At 41.0% G+C, this 25,806-nt stretch overlaps 3 protein-coding genes across 3 annotated transcripts in view; all 3 read left to right on the top strand.

Annotated features, from left to right (window-relative positions):
* The window catches only part of LOC138979673 (ER membrane protein complex subunit 2-like), a 347,725-nt gene that overhangs the window by 223,665 nt on the left and 98,254 nt on the right, over window positions 1–25,806 (top strand). The gene's annotated exons all lie outside the window — the stretch shown is intronic.
* LOC138979665 (uncharacterized) lies at window positions 203–7,925 on the top strand. The gene is made up of 5 exons (XM_070352379.1): window positions 203–310; window positions 1,532–1,968; window positions 2,338–2,373; window positions 3,600–3,661; window positions 5,169–7,925. Exons 2-5 carry the CDS (start codon window positions 1,598–1,600, stop codon window positions 5,276–5,278), a joined length of 579 nt encoding a protein of 192 aa, XP_070208480.1. The 5' UTR covers window positions 203–310; window positions 1,532–1,597; the 3' UTR covers window positions 5,279–7,925.
* LOC138980813 (coiled-coil domain-containing protein 177-like) lies at window positions 21,422–24,863 on the top strand. Its single transcript, XM_070353700.1, has 3 exons — window positions 21,422–22,106; window positions 22,938–24,304; window positions 24,856–24,863. The coding sequence occupies exons 1-3, from the start codon at window positions 22,072–22,074 to the stop codon at window positions 24,861–24,863; spliced, it is 1,410 nt and encodes a 469-aa protein (XP_070209801.1). The 5' UTR covers window positions 21,422–22,071.

The raw sequence follows: 25,806 nt of genomic DNA, 5'->3' as shown, positions 1-25,806 counted from the left end.
AAGGTGTAAATGTGCGCGCGCAGTTTTGTTAAAGCTGTTATTGTGAAGTTTCGTAAAGTTACATAAATGTCGTACTGCCTGAAATATACTCCATAAATTATACTCTTTCTGTTCTTTGTCTTCTTCATCATTGTAATCATATTGTATACATAGGTACATTAAAATTATGCTAACGAAGCAGTCTTGATTATGTTTAGGCCAAATAACCCACTTCACCGCTGAAGACCACGATGCGACGTCACCAAACAAAGACGTCACATTTAAATCAGGTGGCGGTTCCAGCTACTTTTATGTGTTCTCCGATGGTCAGGTCAGGAAAACTTTCATCATGTGATAAAGTACGTTAACAGCCCGAGAATGTGCCACCTTCTTGTCTTGCATACGCATGTTAAAGATCCAAAGTGCACATCGAAAGCTTTGAAAATACACGCACAAACACATGCATGCAGGAAACAATGGATATAGCGATCGACACACTCAATGGCAGCTCGCGTCCCAAGGGAAACAATGGATATAGCGATCGACACACTCAATGGCAGCTCGCGTCCCAAGGGAAACAATGGATATAGCGATCGACACACTCAATGGCAGCTCGTCCCAAGGGAAACAATGGGTATAGCGATCGACACACTCAATGGCAGCTCGCGTCCCAAGGGAAACAATGGGTATAGCGATCGACACACTCAATGGCAGCTCGCGTCCCAAGGGAAACAATGGGTATAGCGATCGACACACTCAATGGCAGCTCGCGTCCCAAGGGAAACAATGGGTATAGCGATCGACACACTCAATGGCAGCTCGCGTCCCAAGGGAAACAATGGGTATAGCGATCGACACACTCAATGGCAGCTCGCGTCCCAAGGGAAACAATGGGTATAGCGATCGACACACTCAATGGCAGCTCGCGTCCCAAGGGAAACAATGGGTATTGCGATCGACACACTCAATGGCAGCTCGCGTCCCAAGGGAAACAATGGGTATAGCGATCGACACACTCAATGGCAGCTCGCGTCCCAAGGGAAACAATGGGTATTGCGATCGACACACTCAATGGCAGCTCGCGTCCCAAGGGAAAAAAGGGTAATCTCACAGGACAATATATAACCTTACAATACCTTACCTTACCTTACCTTGCCATGCTTTACCTTGCCTGACCTGACCTGACCTGACCTGACCTAACCTGACCTGGCCTTACTTCACCTTACCTTACCTTACCTTACCTTACCATACCATACCATACCTTTCCTGTCCAACTAACCTTTACCTTACAGCACCTGACATCGCTCTACCTATCTACCATACCTTACCTCGGCCTTACCTGACCTTACCTCACCCGACCTATTTACCTTACCTTACCCTACCTGACCTGACCTGACCCTACCTTACCTTATCTGACTTTACCTCACCCTACCTGACCTTACTTTACCCTACCTTACCTTACCTATCTACCTTACCATACCTCACCCTACCTCACCTCACCTTTCCTTACACAAAATAACGAATTGTGGATGCCTGTTTTTTCCCAAACCAGGTTCACTACAGTAAGCGGATCCCCGAATCGGAATACGAGAATTATTTCTACGTACAAGTGATCTGCATGGACGGTGGCACTCCCACCCGTTCCGCCACAACCACTTTCGCCCTGACCTACGTCACAACCACCACCACCACCACAACGACGACCACCACAACCACAACCACCACACCCACCACGACTACGCCGACGACGACAACCGCCACCACCGCCGCGTCCGAATCAAGCTCTGACGACATTTGGGATGACGATGGATTTTTGGCGCTGTTTTCGATTATGATGCTGTTGTTGGGTTTAGGGTTAGCGGCCCTGATGACCTACCTATGCTGCTGCGGGGGGCTTGCAAAATGCGCCGGGGGGGCGTGCGGGGGGATGAACTGCGGGGGGCCTGGCCGGGGGTTTGGAGGTTCGTGTGACGACTGTTGTTATCCCAGGTGAGTTAATGGTATTTATCCAAACTTCATTATTATTTATTTAATTACTTTATGTTTTTTGTGTTTGTTGTTGATGTTATTGCTTTTTGTGGGGTTTTTTTTGGGGGGGGGAGGGGGGAGGCTTTTCTGGTTGTTTTTGCTGTTGTTGTTGTTGTTGCTGCTGTTGTTGTACTGGGTAGGGGGTAGGGGTCGGGGGTGGGGGCTATTCTGCTTTTTGTTCGCTCTATATCACTCTTTTTAAAGCTTGCTGCGGTGGTGTTATCTCCCCTTTTAAAACGTGGAGTGTTCAAATAAATCGTTTTTGAAAATGTGCTTTGTATAATTCTTTAAGTTTCTTAAACTCGTTTTGATTTGTTCAACAATTTGCAGACCAAGAACGGCCAAGGTGCAGCCGAGGGATGATTTGTAAGTACACATTTTTTCTTTTCTTTTTTACAGCAGGATCTTACTTACGTTAATTTAATCATTTGTTTAGAGTACTTTGTTTTCGGTCGCTCTAACGTTTTAATTCCAGCCATCAACATATAACTTAAGAGACTTCAATTGGTTTAAACAGTGTTTATTCAACAATTCATAGATAATTCAACATAATACATGTTAAGGATCAACAACAAGCTCAAGCTTATGGTGGCGACCCTAACAGAAGACTCAATTATCGATTTAGTTCTGTTTTATCATTGTTGAGAAAGTTAACTGTAGAATTCTCGTTATGCTCTGATTGTATGGCTGTCTGCCTGTCTCTGCTTTGGATCTGTCTGTCTAACAATATATGTGTCATGGCCAATTCACGGAATTGCCGAATTCCGCTGGGGGGGGGGGGGGGGATGGGGAGAGGGGAGTGAGTGAGGGGAAACACACACACACACACACACACACACACACACACACACACATACACACAAATACACAAACACACACACACACACACACACATACACACACACGCACGCACACACACACACATACACACAAACACACAAACACACAAACACACACACACACACACACACACACACATACACACACACACACACACATACACACAAACACACAAACCCACACACACACACACACACACACACGCACGCACACACACACACATACACACAAACACACAAACCCACACACACACACACACATACACACACACACACACACACACACACACACACACACACACACACACACACGTACACACACACTCTATTGCCGTTTTCGCGAAATGGGCAACTTGCTCATTAGGCCTAAAAAAAAAAATAGGTGTGGTTACGGTAACCCGACCTACCCTATTTTTAGGGGCCGACCCTATAACTTTATATTACATTTGTCAAAAAACACACACACAAACCTTGAAAACGAGTGCAAAATTACGCAATAAAAGCGAAAGCGCCCGAGTCGCACACTTATTTCCCTGTCAAGTAGGTTTAATTTGTACACATTAGAAAAAAAAAGTAAAAACAAAAGTGATTGCCTACCTTCCTACCCTATTTTTGTTTGGCTATGTTACCGTAACCACACCTATTTTTTTTTGGGGGGGGGGCCTTACGCGAAATGGGCAAAATGTCAACGATTCCGCGAATTTGGCAATGCGGTGAAATGGACACGACATAATTGTGTATGTTTGCTTACAGTTTCGACACTGAACGCCCAGCAAGAACCGCAAGCAACTACAAGGATTTTGCCTGGAGTACCAGTAAGTTTTGTTGTTGATCATCGCTTACTGTTTATTTGAAATATAGCCTCCTTGCTGTGTAACTCACTCACTCAACTCAATGCCCGTCACTCCTGTCAGGGTATGGGCCGCCAACAACAGCTCTCCAGAGTCCTCTGTCCTGGGCCATCTTTTCTATCTGACTCCAGGTGTTGCCCATCTTTCTGGTGTCGGCCTCCAGGTCGCGTCGCCAGGTGTTTCTTGGACGGCCTCTCTTTCGCTTGCTGTGTAAACCGTCATTTAAATCGCCCTGGCTCGCTGGCTGACTAGTTCCTAGACTATGTTTGGAAATAACTCTGTCAAGACTAGTTCATAGACTATGTTTGGAAATAACTCTGTCAAGACTAGTTCCTAGACTATGTTTGGAAATAACTCTGTCAAGACTAGTTCATAGACTATGTTTGGAAATAACTCTGTCAAGACTAGTTCATAGACTATGTTTGGAAATAACTCTGTCAAGACTAGTTCATAGACTATGTTTGGAAATAACTCTGTCAAGACTAGCTCATAGACTATGTTTGGAAATAACTCTGTCAAGACTAGTTCATAGACTATGTTTGGAAATAACTCTGTCAAGACTAGTTCATAGACTATGTTTGGAAATAACTCTGTCAAGACTTAGTTCATAGACTATGTTTGGAAATAACTGTCAAGACTAGTTCATAGACTATGTTTGGAAATAACTCTGTCAAGACGAGTTCATAGACTATGTTTGGAAATAACTATGTCGGGGATGTGGAGGTTGTCAAAGAGTGAATGCCCACTTTTTTTTTCTTTTTTTTTTCGTTTTTACACCTGTTCCTTGTCCTGTGTGGCTCTCACATCGCCCCGTCCCTGCACTCACTGCTCCATCCACATCTGAATTCCGTTCCGCTGCCAGACTTGTCGATTTTACAGACGCTCCAGGGGGGGGGGGGGGGGGATGTCGGGTCGCTGCGGTAGGCTACCCTTGGAAGATGACACTGCACTTCTGCTGAGTCACTTCGACGGTGTTCAGTAGTGGGTCTGTCCCGAGCTAACGGACGCAGCCAACTACCTACTATGCCCCCTACTAACGACATTGACTGTTAAGTCGTGGAGCAAGACTGAGTGAGCGTCCCCTCCAGAGAGCAGACCGCCACCACGTCCCTCCGTCGATCCCCCAGAACGTCACACTTTGAAGACTCCCGTACACGTGGTGAAACGTGCCACATCTAGATCTTGCTATTAATGTCACGTCGGATTGATTGCATCAGTGTTTCCAAGACAAGCAACTCTTGCATGACACATAAACCCTTGACAGAGTTGTTGTTTTCTTTTCTTAACATCGCCTTTTCTGAGATTTATTCATTATGTTTATTTATTTATTTGTCCTCAAATGTTGTTCAGTCCTTCTTTTATGTGTCTGTCCTCGCTTTGTTTTTCACCGTCAACCCATTCCTGCAGCAGGTCTTTACGTTTGTCAAAGTCACACATCATACATGAAATGACTTCATTGTATTGTCTACAGATGACAACATCCATGACGGAACATTTGGAGGAATAACGTCATCGGACACGATGGGCAATGGAGGAATGGGAGGTTACAAAGCTCTTCCGGCCCCTGAGGCTTTCTATTAAGGGTGGAAATACACGACACGATAACGTTCAGCTGCAGTATACATGTAGCAACCATCCTATTGTAATGAATCAAAGTAGAGATATAGAGCAAGTGGCACTTATCACTGGACTATAGGACTAGGACTAGGGATACACGCAACACATCAAAGTCGAATTCTACCAATTGTATACAACTCTGGCATTAACATATAGCAGCTACATGTGACCGCCTAGGTTCATCTGCTTTTATTATACGTTATGTGTAGCTTTGACCAAAATATGACATTTTACACAGATCGAGACACTAAGTGTTTCTCCGAGACCGCGCCTGCGGTCGAGTTGAACAATGACTGTCTCGATCTGTGTCAAATGTCATAATTTATTCTGGTCAAAAATTCAAATTACATTAATGTATCGATCGATTTCAGATGGAATTCCTTCACTATTTTATTGTTGCACGCCGCACAAATATGAGTTTTTGACGGACTCTTGACGTCACATGGCTCAGAGAAGGGACATCCAATGTTCAATCGATAAATGTGTTTATTGTTGTTGTTTTGGCTTGTTGTAGGTTTTTTTTCTAACCAATTTGTTCTTTTGTTCTTACAACCTGACGGATTAACAAGACACGACATGTAAACGACGATAGCAAACTGTATGTTGCTGAAATATGTTAAAGCCCGACTCCGCCTTGTCTCAGATCTGGCCAGGCTTTAACACGGGTTAAGGACCATCCCTCCACTTGGTCTCATACCAAATGCAACACTCTGTGTTTGCTGTGGTGTGTTGTATTTTTTTTATGAATCAATTTCCGAAAAAGGCGCCCCTGTTTTTTACAAAATTAATTCCCTGAAAAATTAACACGGTACACATTTAAAACACAGGCCGTTCATTTCTGGCATGTGACTAAGAGGAGGGATGGTCTTATCCAGTGTAAAAGCCTGACAAGATCTGAGACTGTGAGGCACACTGTTTTCACAAGGCGGAGTTGGCCTTTAAAGGTTGTCTACCCGCCGTAGATACCAATTTGGAAAGATTTTCAGTAGGAACAAAGAGCGAGGGACATTCGTTGTACCGTAGTAGAGACCCGCATGCTATGATATATTTGAAGATTCTTCATAACTAGGATACGATATATATACTCTCCAAAAAAAAGAAACTTAACACAGGTAAACTTTTTTTTTAAATATGTTAGAGGAAAGCACCAACATTCAGTTTGAAGTTAGTCAGTCACATTGTTGCTAACCACTAAACCACAAAAAGAACAGCATTCAACCCAGACTTTACTGGGTGGTCGCCCTTTTAATGAATTGCAAAAAGATTGTCTCAACACTACAAGTTGTGTCAAGTTTCTTTTTTGGGAGAGTATATGTATACTACAGTCTATCATGTTTACAACGACCACCAAAGGGGCCAACCGTGAGTGACTTATATAGAAAGGTGGTATATGGAAATGTGAATTATCTAGGCAAGAACCTTGTCTGGAATTCGTGGGAATGGTCGCAATGGGCAGGTGGTCGTTATTAAGAAATGGTCGCCAGGGCAGGTTCGACTGCACCGTACCAGTACATTCGTCCTGACATTTTGTATCCAAATGTTCTGGTACTGTTGTGAAATCTTTCTGATTATTGTTTTGTGATGTTAGCAGACATCCCCTGTTTCATTTAAGAAAATCGAATTTGTAATCTAAACTCAGCACACACACACACACACACACACACACACACACACGCACACACGCACACACACACACCACACACATACACACACACACACACACCACACACACACACACATACACCACAAACACCACACACACACACATACACCACACACACACATACACCACACACACACACACACCACACACACACACACACACGTACACACGAACACACACACACACACACACACACACACACACACACACACACACACACACAATTGCAACAATTAAAAAAAAAAAGTGTATTGAGTGCCACTGCTGCCAGGGACGACAGTGTAAGGCGAAGCAAATATAAACCTCGTTTCGAAGAGTATCACTTTCGATGAAGGCTATGTGTACTAACATTTGGAATCACTAATGTTGATGAATTCCTGGTGTGCGATGCATTTGTCTAAGCCCCGATTTGAAGCAGGGTTTTTTAATGTTAATTACTTTTCAAGTTTATTTTGTAGTGTGAATTATTTTTCAAGTGTGTATGCAAATTTGTTATGTGCGTAATTTTTTTTGTTTGTTTTAGTTTGTTTGCTTTCGGTTTTGAGGTGTTTTTATTCCCCTTTGCACGATTTTAACTTTCAAAGCATCTTCATCGATGTCTGGTTTCCACTACAAAAAAAGCATTCTTTACCATTTTTTCCTGGTTGTTATCTTTACAACGTGAAAGTATTGATTAATGTAAAGTGTTACCGAACCTAACAAACTTGCATGTTTGTCCAGACATAAAAGAGGCTCCTCAACCGTGTATAAAAAGTGAGTGTGTGTGTGTCTGTGTTTGTGTGTGTTTGTGTGTGTTTGTGAGTGTGTGTGTGAGTGTGTGTGATGAGAAATATGTTTCAGACTGAAAGTAAACCTCAGAATCAATCCAAGCAGAATCTGTACACAGACACACACGTACACACACACACACACACACACACAAACACACACACACACACACACACACACACACACACACACACACCACCACCACCACCACACAAAATACAAATGCTCCGCTTAAAATGTTTACTGAAGTATAAAAAAATAAAAAAATTAAAACAGTTAGATCATTATACTAAAATTCCAATGAATGCACAATCCAACATATCCTATTCGTTAAATGTTTCTCGTGTTTTGCGTAGACTCTTGTTACGTGTCGGTTTATTCGAAAGTATATTTAACTGTCAAAAAGGCTGTTCATGAATTTCAGAAAGCTTGCGACAAACCGCATGAGCCTTTGTAAAAGAATGTTGAGTCGTTATACCCAGGAAACCAAAGGCACCCTGAAACCCCAAACGCACAGATTTTTAGTTCCTCAAGTTCAAATGAAGGACTAAGGAAAATTAGTTTCCTGTCCAAAATCATGATTTTCCACGCTTTACCCTTAGAAACGATACTATGGCACTCCGAACATTGTTGGTTTCATTCTTTTCCAAATCGAACACGTCAGAACTTGATGTTGTTCTTTGCGTGGGATGTCACACACTATCACACTGGTGTCACGAACTGAAAACCCTGCCTGAACAATCCCTCTCAATGTGGTCAATGCGCATGCGCCAATCTTGGACTTAAAAAATGCGACCCTTTGACCATGGGTTAGGGTTAGGGTAAGGGCTAGGGTTAGGGTTAGGTTGTTCACGACCTGATTAATCTCCCCATGTTAGCGCATGCGCATTGACAGCATTGAGAGGGATTGTTCAGCAGAGTTTTAAGTTCGTGACACTGGCGTGCATTCTTGACGAATTGCATTCAAACTTTAAAGGTATTTAAAAAAACACCATCATTTTGTCTTCAAGCACATATCAAAGTTCATAGGTAACATGAATACAAAAACAAACGCGTAAAGTTTTGATAAACGGTAGTATAGATAAAAGCAGAGTTACATCAGGTAGAACATCTAAATTAAAACATAAACTCCATTAGTTAAGAAAACTAATATTCCAGAAGCTTACGTATTACATGTGCAGCTGTATACAAACAAAGCAACGTTAACACTTTTTAAAATACGCTCAAAGCTTCAACCATAATAAAAACGACAACAATAACCTTCACCAAACTACCTTTGGGACTACACAGTCCGGATGATGTTGGTCATGTACGACCCATACTTTTTAATGAAAGATTCAACGTTAAAAGTATGGGTCCTACACGACCCACAACATCCAAATAGGGATAAACTCTTTACCGCCTCTTTGCAGAGTATGGGTCATACACGACCAACGCATCCGAATAGGACAAAACACTGTAACACGACTTCGTCCACGACCCACAACATCCGACAGTGTAGTTTAAATGTCATCATTATTTCTTTGTTTACAAAGATAATCCTATAAAAATTGGTCAATAGGAAGGTTCTACGGTGTATGAGGATGACATTAAGTCTCAATTAAAAACTTCCAATAGTTTAATAGATAAAGAAACTTTTGTGAGGCTCTGGGTCGTCCACGACCAAGGAAGCACGGCGAGTAGCATCCTGTATAATATTGATTATCCTCAGAAACAACTTGTGAACTGCATGAAATCCACATTTCTCTAGTCGAGTCAGGTTGTAATTCAAACACACAGCGTCTATTATGATATTTCTGTAATTAAGACATATGTGAAGTTAAAGCTAAGGACACTCCAAAATTCAAACACACATGAAATATCTAGGATTTAAATGTTTTGTTTCGCCCTGTCTTCATTTACATTAATTTTAAAATGTGTGACATTTTCATAATACCCTTTACACTATGCACTTTTTTTCATAATTGCAAAATTTGAAAATAAAGGCGTTGTCCACAACAACAACAAAAACAAAAATCCATTATGACACCGCCACAAACAACACTTAAGTCAACTCAAACACAGACATATGTAAGACAATAACCAACATTAAAGATGCAAGATTTTGTCCATTGTAGAAAACCACACACAATTGATAAATTTATAAAACGCCAATGAAGAAGGACGCTCAGCTGTAGAGAGAAAGAAAGAAAAAAAAAACAAAAAAAAACCAACAATGTTGCAGTAATTGTGTAAATGTTTGTGTGTGTGTGTGTGTGTGTGTGTGTGTGTGTGTGTATTATGTCCTGTCTGAAAAGAAATGAATAAATGCATGAAATTTAGTTTTGTATAAAGTGTTACACACATACTTGTTGAACAGAATGCTTTTGTACAATGTCCTGAAATAAAACAATACAAAACAACAACAACAACAACAATAACAAAAACAATTTGGAATTAGCGTGTACTCATTTGTTTACTTTTTCTGCACTTATGGAAAATAATTCGAGATTAAAAAAAAAAAAAAAAAATGTGTGACATGTCATCTGATGGAGTAGAGACGTGTCAAGCAATCAAGCAGAAAGTTGCTTAGATATAAACTTCCCAACTTTCCTTTTCTGATTATCTGCTTGTACATAATTCTCTTTTAATTCGAGGCTTGTTTTGCTAATCACAAGCTTGCACCCTCTCTACCACGATATTCCCAAAATAATGCTGGACTACAAGATTCTGTAACTATTCCCACGTTACGCACACACATTTTCATAAAAGCAGGGTTTCATAACTATACATGCGAATGACGAAGAAGAAGAAGAATAACTATACATAAAAAGCTCATGTTTAAAAATGTTCTTTCATGACGTATACACCTACGTCTGCGCTAGAAACATCACACGTGCACGTGCATGGTACATAGCGTACAAGGCGCTCAAGCAAGGTAAAGGCATTCAATCTGATGGCCTAAAACATCAAAACTGAATTATGAATTAACTGCATCATCAGTTTTTATGGAGACTAATAAGTGCTGGCTGGCGAAAAAAAACAGCCGTTCATAGAGACACATTAAACAGGTCTCGATCAAACATGCCACAGCTGAAACTATTTTGCATGAATTTGATTTTCTTCAGTCGGGAACATATTTTCATTTCAAACACATTATGTATGTGTATTTTAGCTAACAACAGTTCATCAGAAAACAAGGTAATTATATATAACACAATGAAACACCTTTTATGTTTGTAATTTCAATTTCATTTTAGTCAAAATGTGTATTTACAAATGGATTTATGATATTTTGCGCTTCAAAGTTAAAAGAGAATTTGACAGTCCAGATCGACCCGTTTAAGCATTGTTTGACAAATAATACTTCAATGATTTTGATTGAAAAATGCGGTTCCCACAGTGAGTTCTAAAATTCTGTTAACACAAGTATAACATGTCATCAAACACATCTAACGAAAAATAAAACACAAGAAAATGTTGGGCCGTGTCCAAGGAAGAAATCATAATGTGAAAGTTTCATAAACACTAGTCCCGATCAAAGCATTCAGTCATTTATAGAAAAAATAAAAAAAGAAGGAGTATACCACAAATTAAAATCAAAATATACATTCACGGAGACTTCGCCCTGAACATACGAAAATCAGTGAGTCACCGAATCAACATAAATGCATTAAAATGCTCATATTGATAGCAACACTGCAACCGGCGACTGAAAAGGCAAAATTACATTAAAATCAATAGATTGATAGAAACACTGCAACAGGCTACTGAAAAGGCAACATTACATTAAAATGCACACATTTATAGCAAAACTGCAACCGGCAAAATTACAATAAAATAATAGATTGATAGAAACACTGCAACAGGTGATTGAAAAGGTAAAATTACGTTCAAATGTACAGATTTATAGCAACACTGAAAAAGGCGACTGAAAGGCAAAATGTCATGAAAGTGAACATGTTTTTTACAACAGGCGACTGAAAAAGGCAAGTAGTGTCAACCTTACATTTTCACTACACGAATATTGTATCACAGTAACACAACAACAAAAACCACTCAATCATTGTAAGTAGACAGAAAATGTGACTGGCGACATAATATGTAACAAATAAACAAAAAATACATTGTCAAGATTTGCAGTTTGAGGGTTGAATAATGAAGAGGGTGTGATTAGCCTAAGATGACAGAAAGGTGATACAAAAGACAGGAAATAAGCTAACAACAGTTCCTTAATTAGACATCAATAAGTTATACAGATGGAGCGTCACTCCATCCAATCCCTCTTCCCTTCTCCAAGCTTTTCAATCCTCAATGCATGAACATGGTCTCAGATTCGACCATACAACATCAGTGAGTCAGTAAAAAAAAAGAGATATTTTCAATTAATAAAGCATTCCAAAGACATCTCACAAACGGTATCATCAAAAATATTTACAATTTTCCTAGCTTTATACAGGTCTTCAAAATAGTTTAAATTTAAACAATAAACTTCCGAGAAAAACTAAGACAAGTGCGAAGAAAACGCGAGCTACATGTAGACTATTTACTCGAAAGCAAACGAACTGCAAGAGATACAACATGTAGGCTCATAGATTGGCGAGTGTTTAGATTGAAACATGGATCAATTGTCCAGAAAGGCAAAAAAGCAGAAACCCGAACAGAGCACAAAAAGTGACTCAAAGAGTAGTTTTTGTTGCACGTGCATATTTGAATCCTAAACCTCTTGTCTATTGACAGGTTCACGGGTATCGAATCAAATAAGAAAGAAATAATAAACAAATTACAGAGTATATTATTCAAGGCCCAACCAGAGATAAACACACTATAAAATCTTCTCTACTTCTCACAGAAAGTTTACCACCTGTGATTTTACCCTTTTTTCACTGGTTTCAATCAGAGGAAAACTCTGTCTAAAGACATCTTCTGGTTTGCAAGAGGAATCACTAACCAGTCGTGAGGCATCTAGCATGGACAAAAAGATTGTTGGGGAAGACTCTGCGCAGATTCGTCCTTTGGATAAGTCAGGTGACCTTGAGATGAAAAGTAGCGTCATTTGAGAAAAGTAGATGCCATCGTTTTGGGCGTTTGGCGCACGAGTCTTAATACTAAAGGGATAAAACATCGCAACAGCTTTTAAACACAGGAAGCATTTGAAGGAAATATTTCACACCACGATTTAAACTGGGTACCAAAAATAATCCCCCCAAAAGTATCGGCTGGTTCCAAAAGCTTGGTCAAACTATTACAGGTATAAGTTATTTCACATTGCAAACGTTGATACAATCATAAAAAATAAGCAACCGCAAAAAATATGTTCAGTGTTTACTAAGAAACTTTACAGACAAAGTATAAATAGCTCAACACTTCAACGTCAATACATGTTGACCTGCTGATCGCTCCCAGTAAGTAGATTGGAAATGGGTTGTGCAAATCATACTGAGGTTTTCAAACATTGTCTTAAATCATATTACATAACAATATACATACGATAGTTACAAGATATCACATTAATTGTAATTTGATTCAAAGGGTATGTGGTTAAATATAAAACTTACCATATCCCTGTTTTCAAAAATTGAGCGACGCATTGTCATTCGATTTAAGGGGTTTGTAATAAAAATCAATTGACCATATCCATGTTTTAAAACAATTAACGATACGCATACAACAATTGACACAGGAATGATATCCAACATTGCTTAAGCCTAATTAGGGATACTCTTAGCAAATCGTTCAGTCCTGGTATCATGCAAGTACAAAGTACAACTTTGATCTGCAGCCGAGCTTTTAAGTCAACAGCGAATATGCATAGCTAAGTTAATGTGCAAGTATTAAATGGATACAAGGTATTAGCCTGTACAGCACGATTCGTGTCAGAATGTATGCCAAGAAGATGTCCCTATCGGAGTTGAACAAAGACAACAGTGTACTTGACCATACAATACCCAGACATAATCTCAATTAAAATCAAAGATGTGAAAAAAACAGATTTCTCAAAAACAATGTCCGAAAATGCTCACAGTATCATCCTGTAAGAGTCTCAATGCAACTGACAACACAACAGTCAAACTTACCACACATTTTGTTCTATAAGTCCTTTTTTGTATAATCTGGGGTTTTGTTAGTTATGTAAACAAACATACAAACGAAGAAGGACGTAGAACGCAGCATCACAATTCACGTGATCTAGATTCACTTGAAATTAAAATACAAGGGGGATGGGGGGGTGGCGCATTGCTGTATGACCTATATAAAATACACTGGATGTCAAATACGACATTATCTCATCGATCGACCAATACAAATTTCTCTATCTTCAAGTCAAAATAGAGCAAATCAAAACTATATGAAAAGTTTCGAGATAAGTGTGAGAAAAGACAAAACAGAATTAAAAAAAATGTATTCAGGTAGGCATGTCCATCTTCCGAGGGGCAGGTCTGTACACAGCAGCAATCACAAACTCTTGTCACGTGTGAGCAATATTATCTTGCTATCATAAATACGTAAAGGTCACAATTGTCGGCTACTGTCGCTGTAAACGCAGAATGTGTGGCAAACATGGGAGACTAGCCTTCATTTTCCATTTTATTTACTCAAACGTTTTGCTTTGGAGAAAAAAAACAAGATTATATTATATTCCTTACGTTTTACAAGCAGGGTTATAATCTGACTGAATTTGGACAATTGTATTGCGATTTGTGACACGTCCACTGTTACTGGTTCAGTTCAGATCCCTCGAGAAAGAAACTTCAAACTCGTTAAGTTCTACATCTGACACAATGACACAAGCTGGCGTTTTTACGTCCATGTCATAAGAAACATTACCAGTATATTTTGTCCATTTTATTGAATCTTGGGTTTGTTTTGGCTGATATTCTCCAAACTTGTTCAAGATTGCTTATAATATTAAGAAAAATAACAGCTCATATAGCGCGAACCACAACAGCTGTCTATGCTCTCCACTCTTTTCATATGCATAAGACATACTATTTAACATAACATCAAATACATGTATACACATTCTAGCAAAATAACGTAACAGTAAACTTACACATTAGCCACTTATTGAATGGACAGTAAGAGCACGAGAAGTGGAACGTGTGTATTTTTTCATCAAAAAGAAAATCTGCCTCAACTTCATGTCTTTTAATACTACGAATCACGTGGCTTCATTTTTGCTGATTAGCTGTTTGTGCACTTAGTTATCAGCTTTCTGGTATGTGCTGTGTTGCCACACAATAATGGAAAAGAATTTAAGTCAGTTTTCACATCCATTTTTCTGCATGATCAAGTTTCAGTAAGCACAAACTTTTGTCGATAGACAGACAAAGTGTACAGTGGTAGTGGTTGTGGCTATCGGTATTTTTTTCTGTGATGAAGTCAGCGCTTTGTGCGCAGTTCTGCATCTGCATCTGCATGGGTAACGCCGGCAGAATCCAAAACTTCGGCTTTGTACCGGCGGGGGTTCGGAGCTTACGTCTGCTTCGTTCGATCTCCTAACGAGCTGTGGTTAAATCGACGGAAATAACGAACCCTGAAAGGTATGTAAAAACTCAGGGAACGCTTATATATTCACATGATTCTTTATAACTAGTATGTTCCTAAACAACGTAATGCTACATTGAACTAACCATTTCTTTTGTTCTTGTTTTCGGTTGTGTCGTCTGCTCAGTGAATTACTTGTCGTCTGCTCCGTGTCTGACTTTTCTTCTTTTTCTAACTGAAGGGTCCAAACATGGGATTATTGCAACAGTTGTCTTCCCACCGGTTACGTTCACGAAAGTGAAACTAATCGCACAAGCAAAGACGCCGTTGTCGGTTTCGTTACCGTAAGCAGAACGCGTAATGATACATGGATTATCCTTACGTTAACCACTACCACTACCACTAGACCTGTGCACTTACTCTCTCTATTATGTCATCTATCCCTCCGTCACTGTACCAATCCAAATCAGCTGCGAAGTGCATCTTGACATTCCGAACAACCGGTTGTACATTTCTTTACAATTCGCTTGAGTCCCCATGCCAATGACGACCATTCGTTCCAAACCAGAAGCAACCTCATAGTTTGTGACCGTGATCTGGTCGGTCAGAGCCAGAGCCACATCACGGAGGTCTTCGTCGTTATAACATCCTTGTTTGAGAACCTTCACGCGGAATCCACTGTCACGAAGCGCAGGTACAATACCTTTCGTCGAAGGCTCTGTGTCATCTGTTCCTTTCATTATGTTGTTTGTAACCAAGATCATGACATCTCGGCAGTGCAGCGAGTTGGTACCTGTGACAATATTATACAATTTCAAAAGTTTAAAAAGTAACAAAAAGGTAACAGCAAATCGTTTCTTCAGCAACAGTCTGCATGTGATAATTAGCTCAAGAATCTAAACCCGTATTCCTTGATGATATAGTAAATCTACAGTATGATATTATACACGCATCCACAAAGACTTCCGCTTTATCTGTAGTTATATCTTGCAAGATGGAAGCTGTGATAGCAAGGAAAAGAGCTTCTTTTATTACTTATGAACATCACAGATCTCGAGATGTGTGGAAGAAGATGACGACCTTTTTGCCTCATTTTTTGAAGCCCAACCGATGGCTCAACTGAAATCAAGTTTCCTCCCAAATGGAGTATGGTGGCCTAAATTGCTTGGGGGGGGGGGGGGGGGGCATACACGTGTATGTTGGGGTTGCAGCTCACGAACGCAGCAGCAGCAGAAGAAGATCAAAACAAGAAATAAAGTTGATCAGAGATCAACAGGGTGCAATCATGTTGTTGAACATTGTTTCCATGGAGGTTATAGGTGTGCGTTGCATGCAATAACTGAGTACCACAAGGTAGTACATGTATATTGTACTTTCACGATAAGAGGGTTTGTAATCATGAATAAGAGAGACATAGACAGGCGGAATGGTTTTAGAAAGCTGTTTGAGAAGACGAGGCAGATTGTGTGGAAATTGTGAAGTGATTAGTGTGAGGAAGCAGCACAGATGTCGACCTTGTGTACATATCATGCGAGTAGTTGCTAATTGATGCCGGTGCTAGTATGTGAATGCACAAAAGAGTGTTTGTAATCGTACTGAATAATCATTGGGAGGAATGACTGAGGGAAATCAAAACGTGTTTTTCTTTGTAACAATAGCGTAAAAGTACCCCTAAATTAAAATTTTAATCATAAAGCCCGTTTTTACCTGGTAATTAATTACAGAGGTTCACTTGCCAGTTCGTGTAGCCAATAATTATGTGTACATACGTGCAGATATGACATCACCCGTACACGTATTAGAAACTTGATCCAGATTCACCACACAAGGAACTACTACAAATAGCAGACGATCCAATCGCCGAAAGAACACTTTGATTAAAGAAAGCACGTCCAAGTTTATATTTAATACCTATCTTTTTTAAGTTTATGTATAATTTTATGAAACGCATACGATTCTTGAACGGACTTGTCCTTTTTACATTTAGTCAAGTGTGTGTGTGTGTGTGTGTGTGTGTGTGTGTGTGTGTGTGTGTGTGTGTGTGTGTGTGTGTGTGTGTGTGTCTGTGTGTGTGTGTGTGTGTAAGTATAAAGTGATTCCGAGTAAACTACTGTACCGATCTTCATAAAACTTTACACGAGAGTTTCTGAATATGATATCCCCAGACGTTTTTTTCATTTTTTTGGATTAACAGCTTTGATGACGTCATATCCGTCTTTTTGTGAAAGTTTAGGCGGCACTGTCACACCCTCATTTTTCAATGAAACTTTGGTCAAGCAATCTTCGACAAAGTCCGGACTATGGTATTGCATTTCAGCTTGGTAGCTCAAAAACTCGTTAATTAGTTTGCTCATTAAAGTTGTCATTAAAATCGAATTGTTATAAGCAGAGTAAAAAATGATTGCATTGCATTCCTCATCTTCTCCTGATTTAAAAACTATATAATATATGTCATTGTTACTCTTAAAATGTGCTGAAAATGAAAGAAAATAGGTGCAGTAAGTACTACGGTCGCATGCTTCGCGGAGACGAGCGTGACCCGTCTCGGTCTTTGGTAAAGATTAGCCGAGACTATCTAAATAATATAGTCTCAGCGATGACTGGTTTGTGTTGATCTTTTAGTTTGATACCGACTGACTAAATGTTTTTATATCGCTTCACGCGACTTGTTATCATTACCTAACTCAAGTTAATATTACACAATTCACTATGACTAAAAACGTTACTTAGATCCTTCTCTTTTTGGTGCAAACCATCAACCCCCAGCTTTTAGTTCCTGAAAACAGCACATACAATTCCGCCGTTGCTTTCCTTTTGCCTTTTCATTTTTTTTAATTTTTTTTTTTTAATAGGTAAACGTTGGTTATTTCATTTATTTTTTGTCTGTTTTGAATAGTTTCTTTCATTTCTCAAGTTGTTATGCTTCAAATAATGTTCTCATCGAACTAAAACAAATACAGCCGATGCACATTTGAATTAGTCTGACTCGCACACTAAGTTGTATCCTCAAGTTATTTGGACTATTGTGGGCTTTTGATTTTACAATTTTTGGTGACTTTTTCACTGGTCAGCCCATGATTATTAAGCGCTCAGGCTCCTAAAATGGACCAGTTGGAAATTCTTCTGTATTTTATTTTTTCTGAATTTCTATCAAAACTTACTCGCTTTAATTAGTTGGACATACGGTTTAACTGATCACTGAAGCCGAACAAATACTGTGACCAAGCACAACTCGCCAGAATAAAAGCTAGTTATCAGAATGACACAAAAAGAGGTCAATATTCTGGGCCCTTATTAAAAAAAAAAAAATCGGCAAAGCAACCTAAAAAAACGTTTCTATACAGAGGTCAAACAATGATTGCCGCGATCGTAAAGGTTAGTTGAGAACAAGCAAACAGTCGCTCTAAAATATCCTGCTCAATAAGATGGTTATTCGTTGTCAGCGTTCTACAGAACAATTTGACCGATTCATCGTGATATCAATGGGTCACTTAGTTCATCCCGCTCTTTTTTTCTTTTTTTTTTCTTTTTTTTTAAACTAATTATGTTGAAGTAAATAAATAAAAATAATCATAACATAAATTTATTCCTTATCATACATTTCTATCCCGTAAATAACAGTCTCTAAATATTATTATTTCAACCACTCAATTTAAACTTACACATGTTTTATACCAGTCCCCTGATGGTTAAATCCCTTTGAAAGATAAATAATATTTCAAGCTTTTTGCCTTTTCATGATAGTTTACTGTATCCTGCGATTGTACCAACAGAGAACATTTAGAAGTCTTGACCTGGCGTCTTAGAAGATTTGTTCAAGTGTTGCGCAGAACTATATTGATTCCAAAAAGTCTTATTACAATGGTTTAATCTTTTTGTTTTATCATTTCCTGAATCCAAAAATATAAAGATAGGTTAAGTGTGGATTGAAGACAAGCTCAGGAAGTTAAAAAGAATAAAGAAAAGCGCACTTTCCTGTTAAGCGTTCTCGCTACTGCGCTTTACAACAGGCTTGTCACTCCAAGCAATCAGCCGGGTCGGCAAAGCTTTTGTCTTGGTGACAAACAAGTAGTGCGTTCACTTTTAACCTGTGAGTTTGACAGATTGACTAAATGCATAATATGTGGGACATGGATACCGTCTCTAGGTCTGCACAAACAGTTGACCCGTTGACCCGTGACCAACCCCGGGCCGGATTCTAATACGCGACCTTAAGTCGCGCAAAACTGTTTCAAACCATACTGAGAGAGAGAGAGAGAGAGAGAGAGAGAGAGAGAGAGAGAGAGAGAGAGAGAGAGAGAGAGAGAGAGAGAGAGAGAGAGAGAGAGAGAGAGAAAGAAAAAAAAGAAAAGGAGAGAGAGAGAGAGAGAGAGATAGAGAGAGAGAGAGAGAGAGAGAGAGAGAGAGAGAGAGAGAGAGAGAGAGAGAGAGAGAGAGAGAGAGAGAGAGAGAGAGAGAAAAGAAATAATCAACGGTAGCAGATGACGCGTGAAGAAAATCCGCTTGTGCACAGATAGCAGTACAACAAAGAGATAGAGAGAGAGACAAAGAGAGAGAGAGAGACGGCCAGACCGAGAGAGGGAAGGAGAGAAAGACAGAGACACAAAGACAGACAGAGCGTGGTGAAACGGTGGTGGGACATGGATACTGTCTCTTGGTCTGCGCCCGGGCCGGATTCTAATCCGCGACCTTAAGTCACACAAAACTGTTTCAAACCATACTGAGAGAGAGAGAGAGAGAGAGAGAGAGAGAGAGAGAGAGAGAGAGAGAGAGAGGTAGAGAGAGACAGAGAGAGAGAGAGGGAGAGAGAGAGAGACAGACAGACAGACAGACAGAGCGAGAGAGGGAGGGAGAGAGAGAGAGAGAGAGGGAGGGAGAGAGAGAGAGAGAGAGAGAGAGAGAGAGAGAGAGAGAGAGAGAGAGAGAGAGAGAAAGAGATGCTGGGTTTTACTAAAGGGGCGGCCTAGTTAGGGGGGATGTTACAGGTTCCGGACCCTCCCCCCCCCCCCCCCCCCGGCTGTGAAAACAACCAAAAACATTTTCTGGATGTGATTTGTTTTTGTTTTCTGTCTGTAAAGCCGGGGGAAGAGGTAATTGTTTAAAATCAAGGATAAGCCACAAATTGTTTATAAATATAAAATAGCTAAAATTCCTCAGCTTCAGAGGGGCTTCGCCCCCCCCCCCCCCCCTCTGACTTAAGGGCAGAGGTGGCACGGAATTTTAGCAAACATTTGTTCAAAAACGTGTTTTGGTTTTTTTCAGGTACTTTGAACATCATAGAATCACTGTGTGTTGTTTATTTTGTCAATTTCATCCTTTATTTTGCAATAAAGTGATGATTTTCAAAGTATGTGTACATGTGTGAGTGCTGCAAGTGTAAGAAATTGCTGAACAATCTATGTTTTCAAGTCCTTGCAACAACCACGATTCCCCGAATAAGCTTGGCAGTGACACATCGAATGGTTGAGCGGGAATTCCCGTTTTCTGTGAACGTTAAAAATAGACATGAACAGTCCGTTATTTCCGTACAACGGCCGGATCGCGCATCAACTTTTTCAGACAGTAATATGAATATTCATGAGAACAACCTCTAACCTTTGAGAAACTTCTCTGGTTGGTCGTTGTCAATGACCACAGTGACGCGCATGCGCAAACTGCTTTATCCGTTGTAAACACAGTGTCGATTCAACGTAACTCAATATCAACTATCAACCAGCAATGAAGGAAAAACCAGCAGGCGACGAGAACGCGACTGAAGTTGGCAGAGCAGAGACAGTTGTTTTGAGAGATAGTGATCGAGAGAGGGAGAGAGAGAGGGAGAGAGAGACAGAGACAGAGACAGAGAGAGAGAGAGAGAGAGAGAGAGAGAGAGACAGACAGACAGACAGACAAAGCGAGAGAGGGAGTGAGAGAGAGAGAGAGAGAGAGAGAGAGAAAGAATGTGTGAAATCGTATGTTTCGAATCGACTCGGGGTCGAACCTCAGCCAGTTTTGGGCGATGTGAACCGCAATCAGCCTCAAATCGAAGGTATTTCTGCTTCGGCGACGAAACTGAGGAGATTTAGTGGTGCAGGCATCGACCCGAATGCTCAACCACCAGCTGAGCTAAATCGCCGTTTGTGGTGTTTTGCCGAGTGCAGTCAGTTAAACTCGCTTCTCTCTGATGTGAAGTGCCCGGAGTGCGAGGCAGGACATGTGACAATTCGAGTTGGTGACTCGATGGGCTTGTCCCAAGAACTAGTGCTGTGTTGCGACAGCTGCCAGTATTCACGCACAGAGTATTCGTCGCCAAGAGAAAACAACCTCAACCACAGACAAAATGTTCCCTTTGAAGTGAACAAAGAGATTGTGCTATACTCTCATGAGATAGGTAGTGGCTACTCCAGTGTGGACAAACTGTGCAGTCTTTGGAATGCCAGCGATGAACAAGAGTTCCTATCATCGCATAGACAAACGAGTCAATGCCAGCATTGTGGAAGCTACAGATGCCACACTTAACGAAACAGTGGAGTTTGTGAGGGAAGCCTACAGGGAAACATTTCCTCAAGGCAGAGTGAATGCTGTGAATGATGATGGTGAGGAAGACGGTGCTTGGGAAGATGATGATGGCATTCTCTGGGTGGATGTGGCCTTTGACGGTACATGGCACAAGAGAGGATTTTCCTCACACTATGGAGTTGGCGTTGTTGTTGATGTTCTGACTGGGTATGTGCTGGACTTCTGTGTGAAATCCACATACTGTCACACATGTGCGATGAACAAAGAAAAACTAGAGGGGATGACCGCTGCTGAGCAACTACAGTAGAAGCAGCTTCACCAGCCTGACTGCAGCATTAACCATGAGGGATCTGCCAAGTCTATGGAGAGGGATGCAGCCTTGGAGTTGTGGGGAAGGTAAGAATATTGTTCTAATAGCCTATACACTCTTCCCTATATCCTTTATTTTCAAATACAGAATAAGACAACATGAATAAGGTTGCGCTATAAAGTAAATCTTATTTAAAATTGTATAAAGTATGGTATATTGTGGGTGTTTGTTTTTGTTTACAAAGAAAGATGAAGACCAACAAAACAACACAGAAGCACATATTTTTGCAACAAAACACTGTCCACAAACCCTTCACAAATACATTTTCTTTTGTTGATAAATCATTAAATGTTCACAATGTCCTAAAGAGTAAAGGATCAGGCTGGGAAATTTTTTATTGAATCTGCAAATTTCAGAGGAAACCTGATAACTTTTCTTTTGAAAAGAAAAAGTGTCCCAAACAAGTTGGGATCAAACTCATTGTCACCGTGTGTGTGTGTGTGTGTGTGTGTGTGTGTGTGTGTGTGTGTGTGTGTGTGTGTGTGTGTGTGTGTGTGTGTGTGTGTGTGTGTGTGTGTGAGGGAGAGAGATGTGTGTATGTTTATATTCTAACAAGTACAAGTTAAATGTTCACCTTCTATGAAAAGATCACTTTATACAGACTTAGTACACAAGCCAATGTAAATTGGCACACTTTCCGGTAATAATAATACATGTATGTATTTTCTGCTAGGAGAGGCCTCCTGATACTCTTCACTAAAGTAATATCCAAAATCATTTTCATTCGTGGGTCTGCGTCTATATCTCACCAGGACCTTGTTGGCCCATGAACCCCAGTCTTTTTCATATTTTTTCAAGACAGTAGTTATCCAGCCAAGTACTTTACACTAAGTTTTTTGAATTTTTCTATGCTGCAGGTCTGTTGAGCGTCACAACCTCAGGTACAGAACTATGCTGTCGGACGGAGATTCCACAGCGTTCAATGCTCTGGCTGCAGCTCAGCCCCACGGTCCCACACGTCCCATCACCAAGCTGGAATGTACCAACCACCTCCCCAAGAGAATGGGCACAGCTCTCCGCAAGGCATCAAAGGATGGAAGGTTTGATGGAAGAGGAGAGGGGCGACTAACCAAGGAAAAGTGTCAACGCTTGCAAAACTACTTCCGTAGCGCGATCCTCAACAACCTTGAAGATCAGCGAGCCATGGAGCAGGCGATCTGGGCCACTTTCTTCCATGTGACTTCAACTGACGAGGACCCTCACCACGACAGATGTCCAGCCGGGCCAGCCTCATGGTGCTTTTTTCAAAGAGCCAGGGCAGAAGGGCAACCACCACCTCCACACGCAGGGCACCACGGCACTGCCTTGTCCAGGGAAGTATCACATGCTGTTCTGCCCATCTACAGGAGAATGACAAATCCCATTCTTCTTAAGCGCGCGGCCCATGGCAAGACTCAGAACAGTAATGAGTCTCTCCACAATGTCATGTGGGGACACTGCCCCAAAGAAGTCTTTGTTGGGAAAGACCGGGTGGAAGCAGCCACCGCTGAGGCTGTTGCAAAGTTCAACAGAGGCAACTTTGCACTGGCACAGGTCATGGACCACATGCGCTTGCCAATTACTGAGCTTACTCATTCTGCTTTGGCAAAAAAAGACAAGGTGAGGGTCCAGAAGGCGGAGAGAGCAACAGATGTGGCCGCTGTAGCAGCTCGTAGGGCAAGATGTGCTGGTCGTCAACGTCAGCTGGAGCAGCGAGAAGACCAGAAGGCGGAGAGAGCAACAGATGTGGCCGCTGTAGCAGCTCGTAGGGCAAGATGTGCTGGTCGTCAACGTCAGCTGGAGCAGCGAGAAGACCAGGAGGCGGAGAGAGCAACAGATGTGGCCGCTGTAGCAGCTCGTAGGGCAAGATGTGCTGGTCGTCAACGTCAGCTGGAGCAGCGAGAAGACCAGGAGGCGGAGAGAGCAACAGATGTGGCCGCTGTAGCAGCTCGTAGGGCAAGATGTGCTGGTCGTCAACGTCAGCTGGAGCAGCGAGAAGACCAGAAGGCGGAGAGAGCAACAGATGTGGCCGCTGTAGCAGCTCGTAGGGCAAGATGTGCTGGTCGTCAACGTCAGCTGGAGCAGCGAGAAGACCAGAAGGCGGAGAGAGCAACAGATGTGGCCGCTGTAGCAGCTCGTAGGGCAAGATGTGCTGGTCGTCAACGTCAGCTGGAGCAGCGAGAAGACCAGGAGGGGGAGGTGTACGGTGCTGGACTGATGGCCTATGGGGGATGGAGGGGAATAAGTACCAACATCATTCGAAGAAGACCCGGAACAATACGTGGACACACCCAGACTCTTTTTTCAGCAATGTGTCTTCATAATGTGTAGAGAATGTGACAAATGGATTTGTACATAGTTCAGTCTAAAAATTGTTTAACAAATATGTACAGATTAGCTTGCCATACTTTTGGTTCGCATGGCTTGATGCGTGACTGTAATATCACCTGTTGAAATGAGGTGATCTGATTTTGCAAACTATATTTTCATTGGTTACTGGGTTTTAGGATTGACCAATGAGAGAGGAGATTGCTAACAGGGAGGTAGCCATATTGGTTGTGTTTAAGCAGAACATTGCTGAAAGTCGGGGAAGTCAGACGTCTCTGATCGTGTCTCCACGTTTGTTCAGAATGTTGCTCAGAGGACATTGAGGTCGAATGTTATACGACTCATGTTTTGGATGAATCAGTTGTGATTCAATGCTGTGAATAAACAGGTATTTATTGAATTGTATTTTGTTCAGTAATCTTGACTTGTGAAAGAACTGTGAAAGTAATGTTGTGAATTGGGTTGGAGAAGTGTGAGCTGTTGTCAGCCATTTTGGAAAGGAATGTTTGTATGTTCTTTTGTAATGGAGTAATTTGTAAATGAGCTTTTCTTTCTTTATTTGGTGTTTAACGTCATTTTCAACCGTTCAATGTTATATCGCGACGGTTGGTTGGTTGGTTGGTTTTTGGGGTTTAATGTCTCTTCAGCAGATGCTAGCTGCTATTCGAGACCGATGCAGTTATTTTCTTTTCCCTTCATATGGCAAGTTCTACGTTTCAGACTATTTACATTCAAATCTATCACTGTAAAAGAAGGTTCTAAAAATTAATAATTTTCACTTCTGGTACTTTAAATCTTGTAAAAAATCTTGATCTCTTTTAAAAAGTTAAAAATCTTGTCCGGGGGAACATCCCGGAATATCGCGACGGAGTAAATGAGCTGTTGTAATACTGTAACAGCATAAGCTAGTTGACGGATGAATGAATAGAATTGAGTAAGAGTGGAATTATTATTTTGTGGAGAAGTTTATCTAAGAATTGAGTGGTTGAGACTTACGGTAGCATAAACTTTTTACACAGCACCCCGGTGGGAGAGAGGATGCCCTCGGCTGAGGGGAAGATGGAAGAAGACTGGCATCCCCTCCTTGTCGCCACGGATCGTTTAATTGTGGGCGAAAGGTTGTAACGCAGCGCAGGAATTCTGGGACTGAGCATTATTCTGTCATTGGCGTGATATTGGATCCAGCAAATGAACCCGCTAAATTGTGAGTAGTCACTGTAGTGTGAATTACCACTGGAGAATACGTAACATGTGAAATGTGCGTAACGAGATACTGTGATTAACAGGAAACATGATTAACAGAAGGATTGTGTGAAACAAGTGACGACGTCATCGAGAAACGGTTATTCTTCCACGTGCTACATAAGCTATTATCATTATTATTACAGTGAATGCAAGAGAATTGTTGATTGTATGAGA

The sequence above is a fragment of the Littorina saxatilis genome, linkage group LG11 (genome assembly GCF_037325665.1).
Source record: "Littorina saxatilis isolate snail1 linkage group LG11, US_GU_Lsax_2.0, whole genome shotgun sequence".
NCBI classification, from domain to species: Eukaryota; Metazoa; Mollusca; class Gastropoda; order Littorinimorpha; family Littorinidae; genus Littorina; species Littorina saxatilis.
The sequence above is the reverse complement of the archived record's forward strand: the minus strand, read 5'-3'. Positions and strand labels throughout refer to the sequence as shown.

Coding starts and splice junctions, on each gene's coding strand:
- LOC138979665 (XM_070352379.1), top strand. CDS start 1,598: ATGGACGGTGGCACTCCCACCCGTTCCGCCACAACCACTTTCGCCCTG. Junction 1,969..2,337: donor GACGACTGTTGTTATCCCAG/GTGAGTTAATGG, acceptor AACAATTTGCAG/ACCAAGAACGGCCAAGGTGC. Junction 3,662..5,168: donor GGATTTTGCCTGGAGTACCA/GTAAGTTTTGTT, acceptor TATTGTCTACAG/ATGACAACATCCATGACGGA.
- LOC138980813 (XM_070353700.1), top strand. CDS start 22,072: ATGGAGAGGGATGCAGCCTTGGAGTTGTGGGGAAG. Junction 22,107..22,937: donor GCCTTGGAGTTGTGGGGAAG/GTAAGAATATTG, acceptor TCTATGCTGCAG/GTCTGTTGAGCGTCACAACC.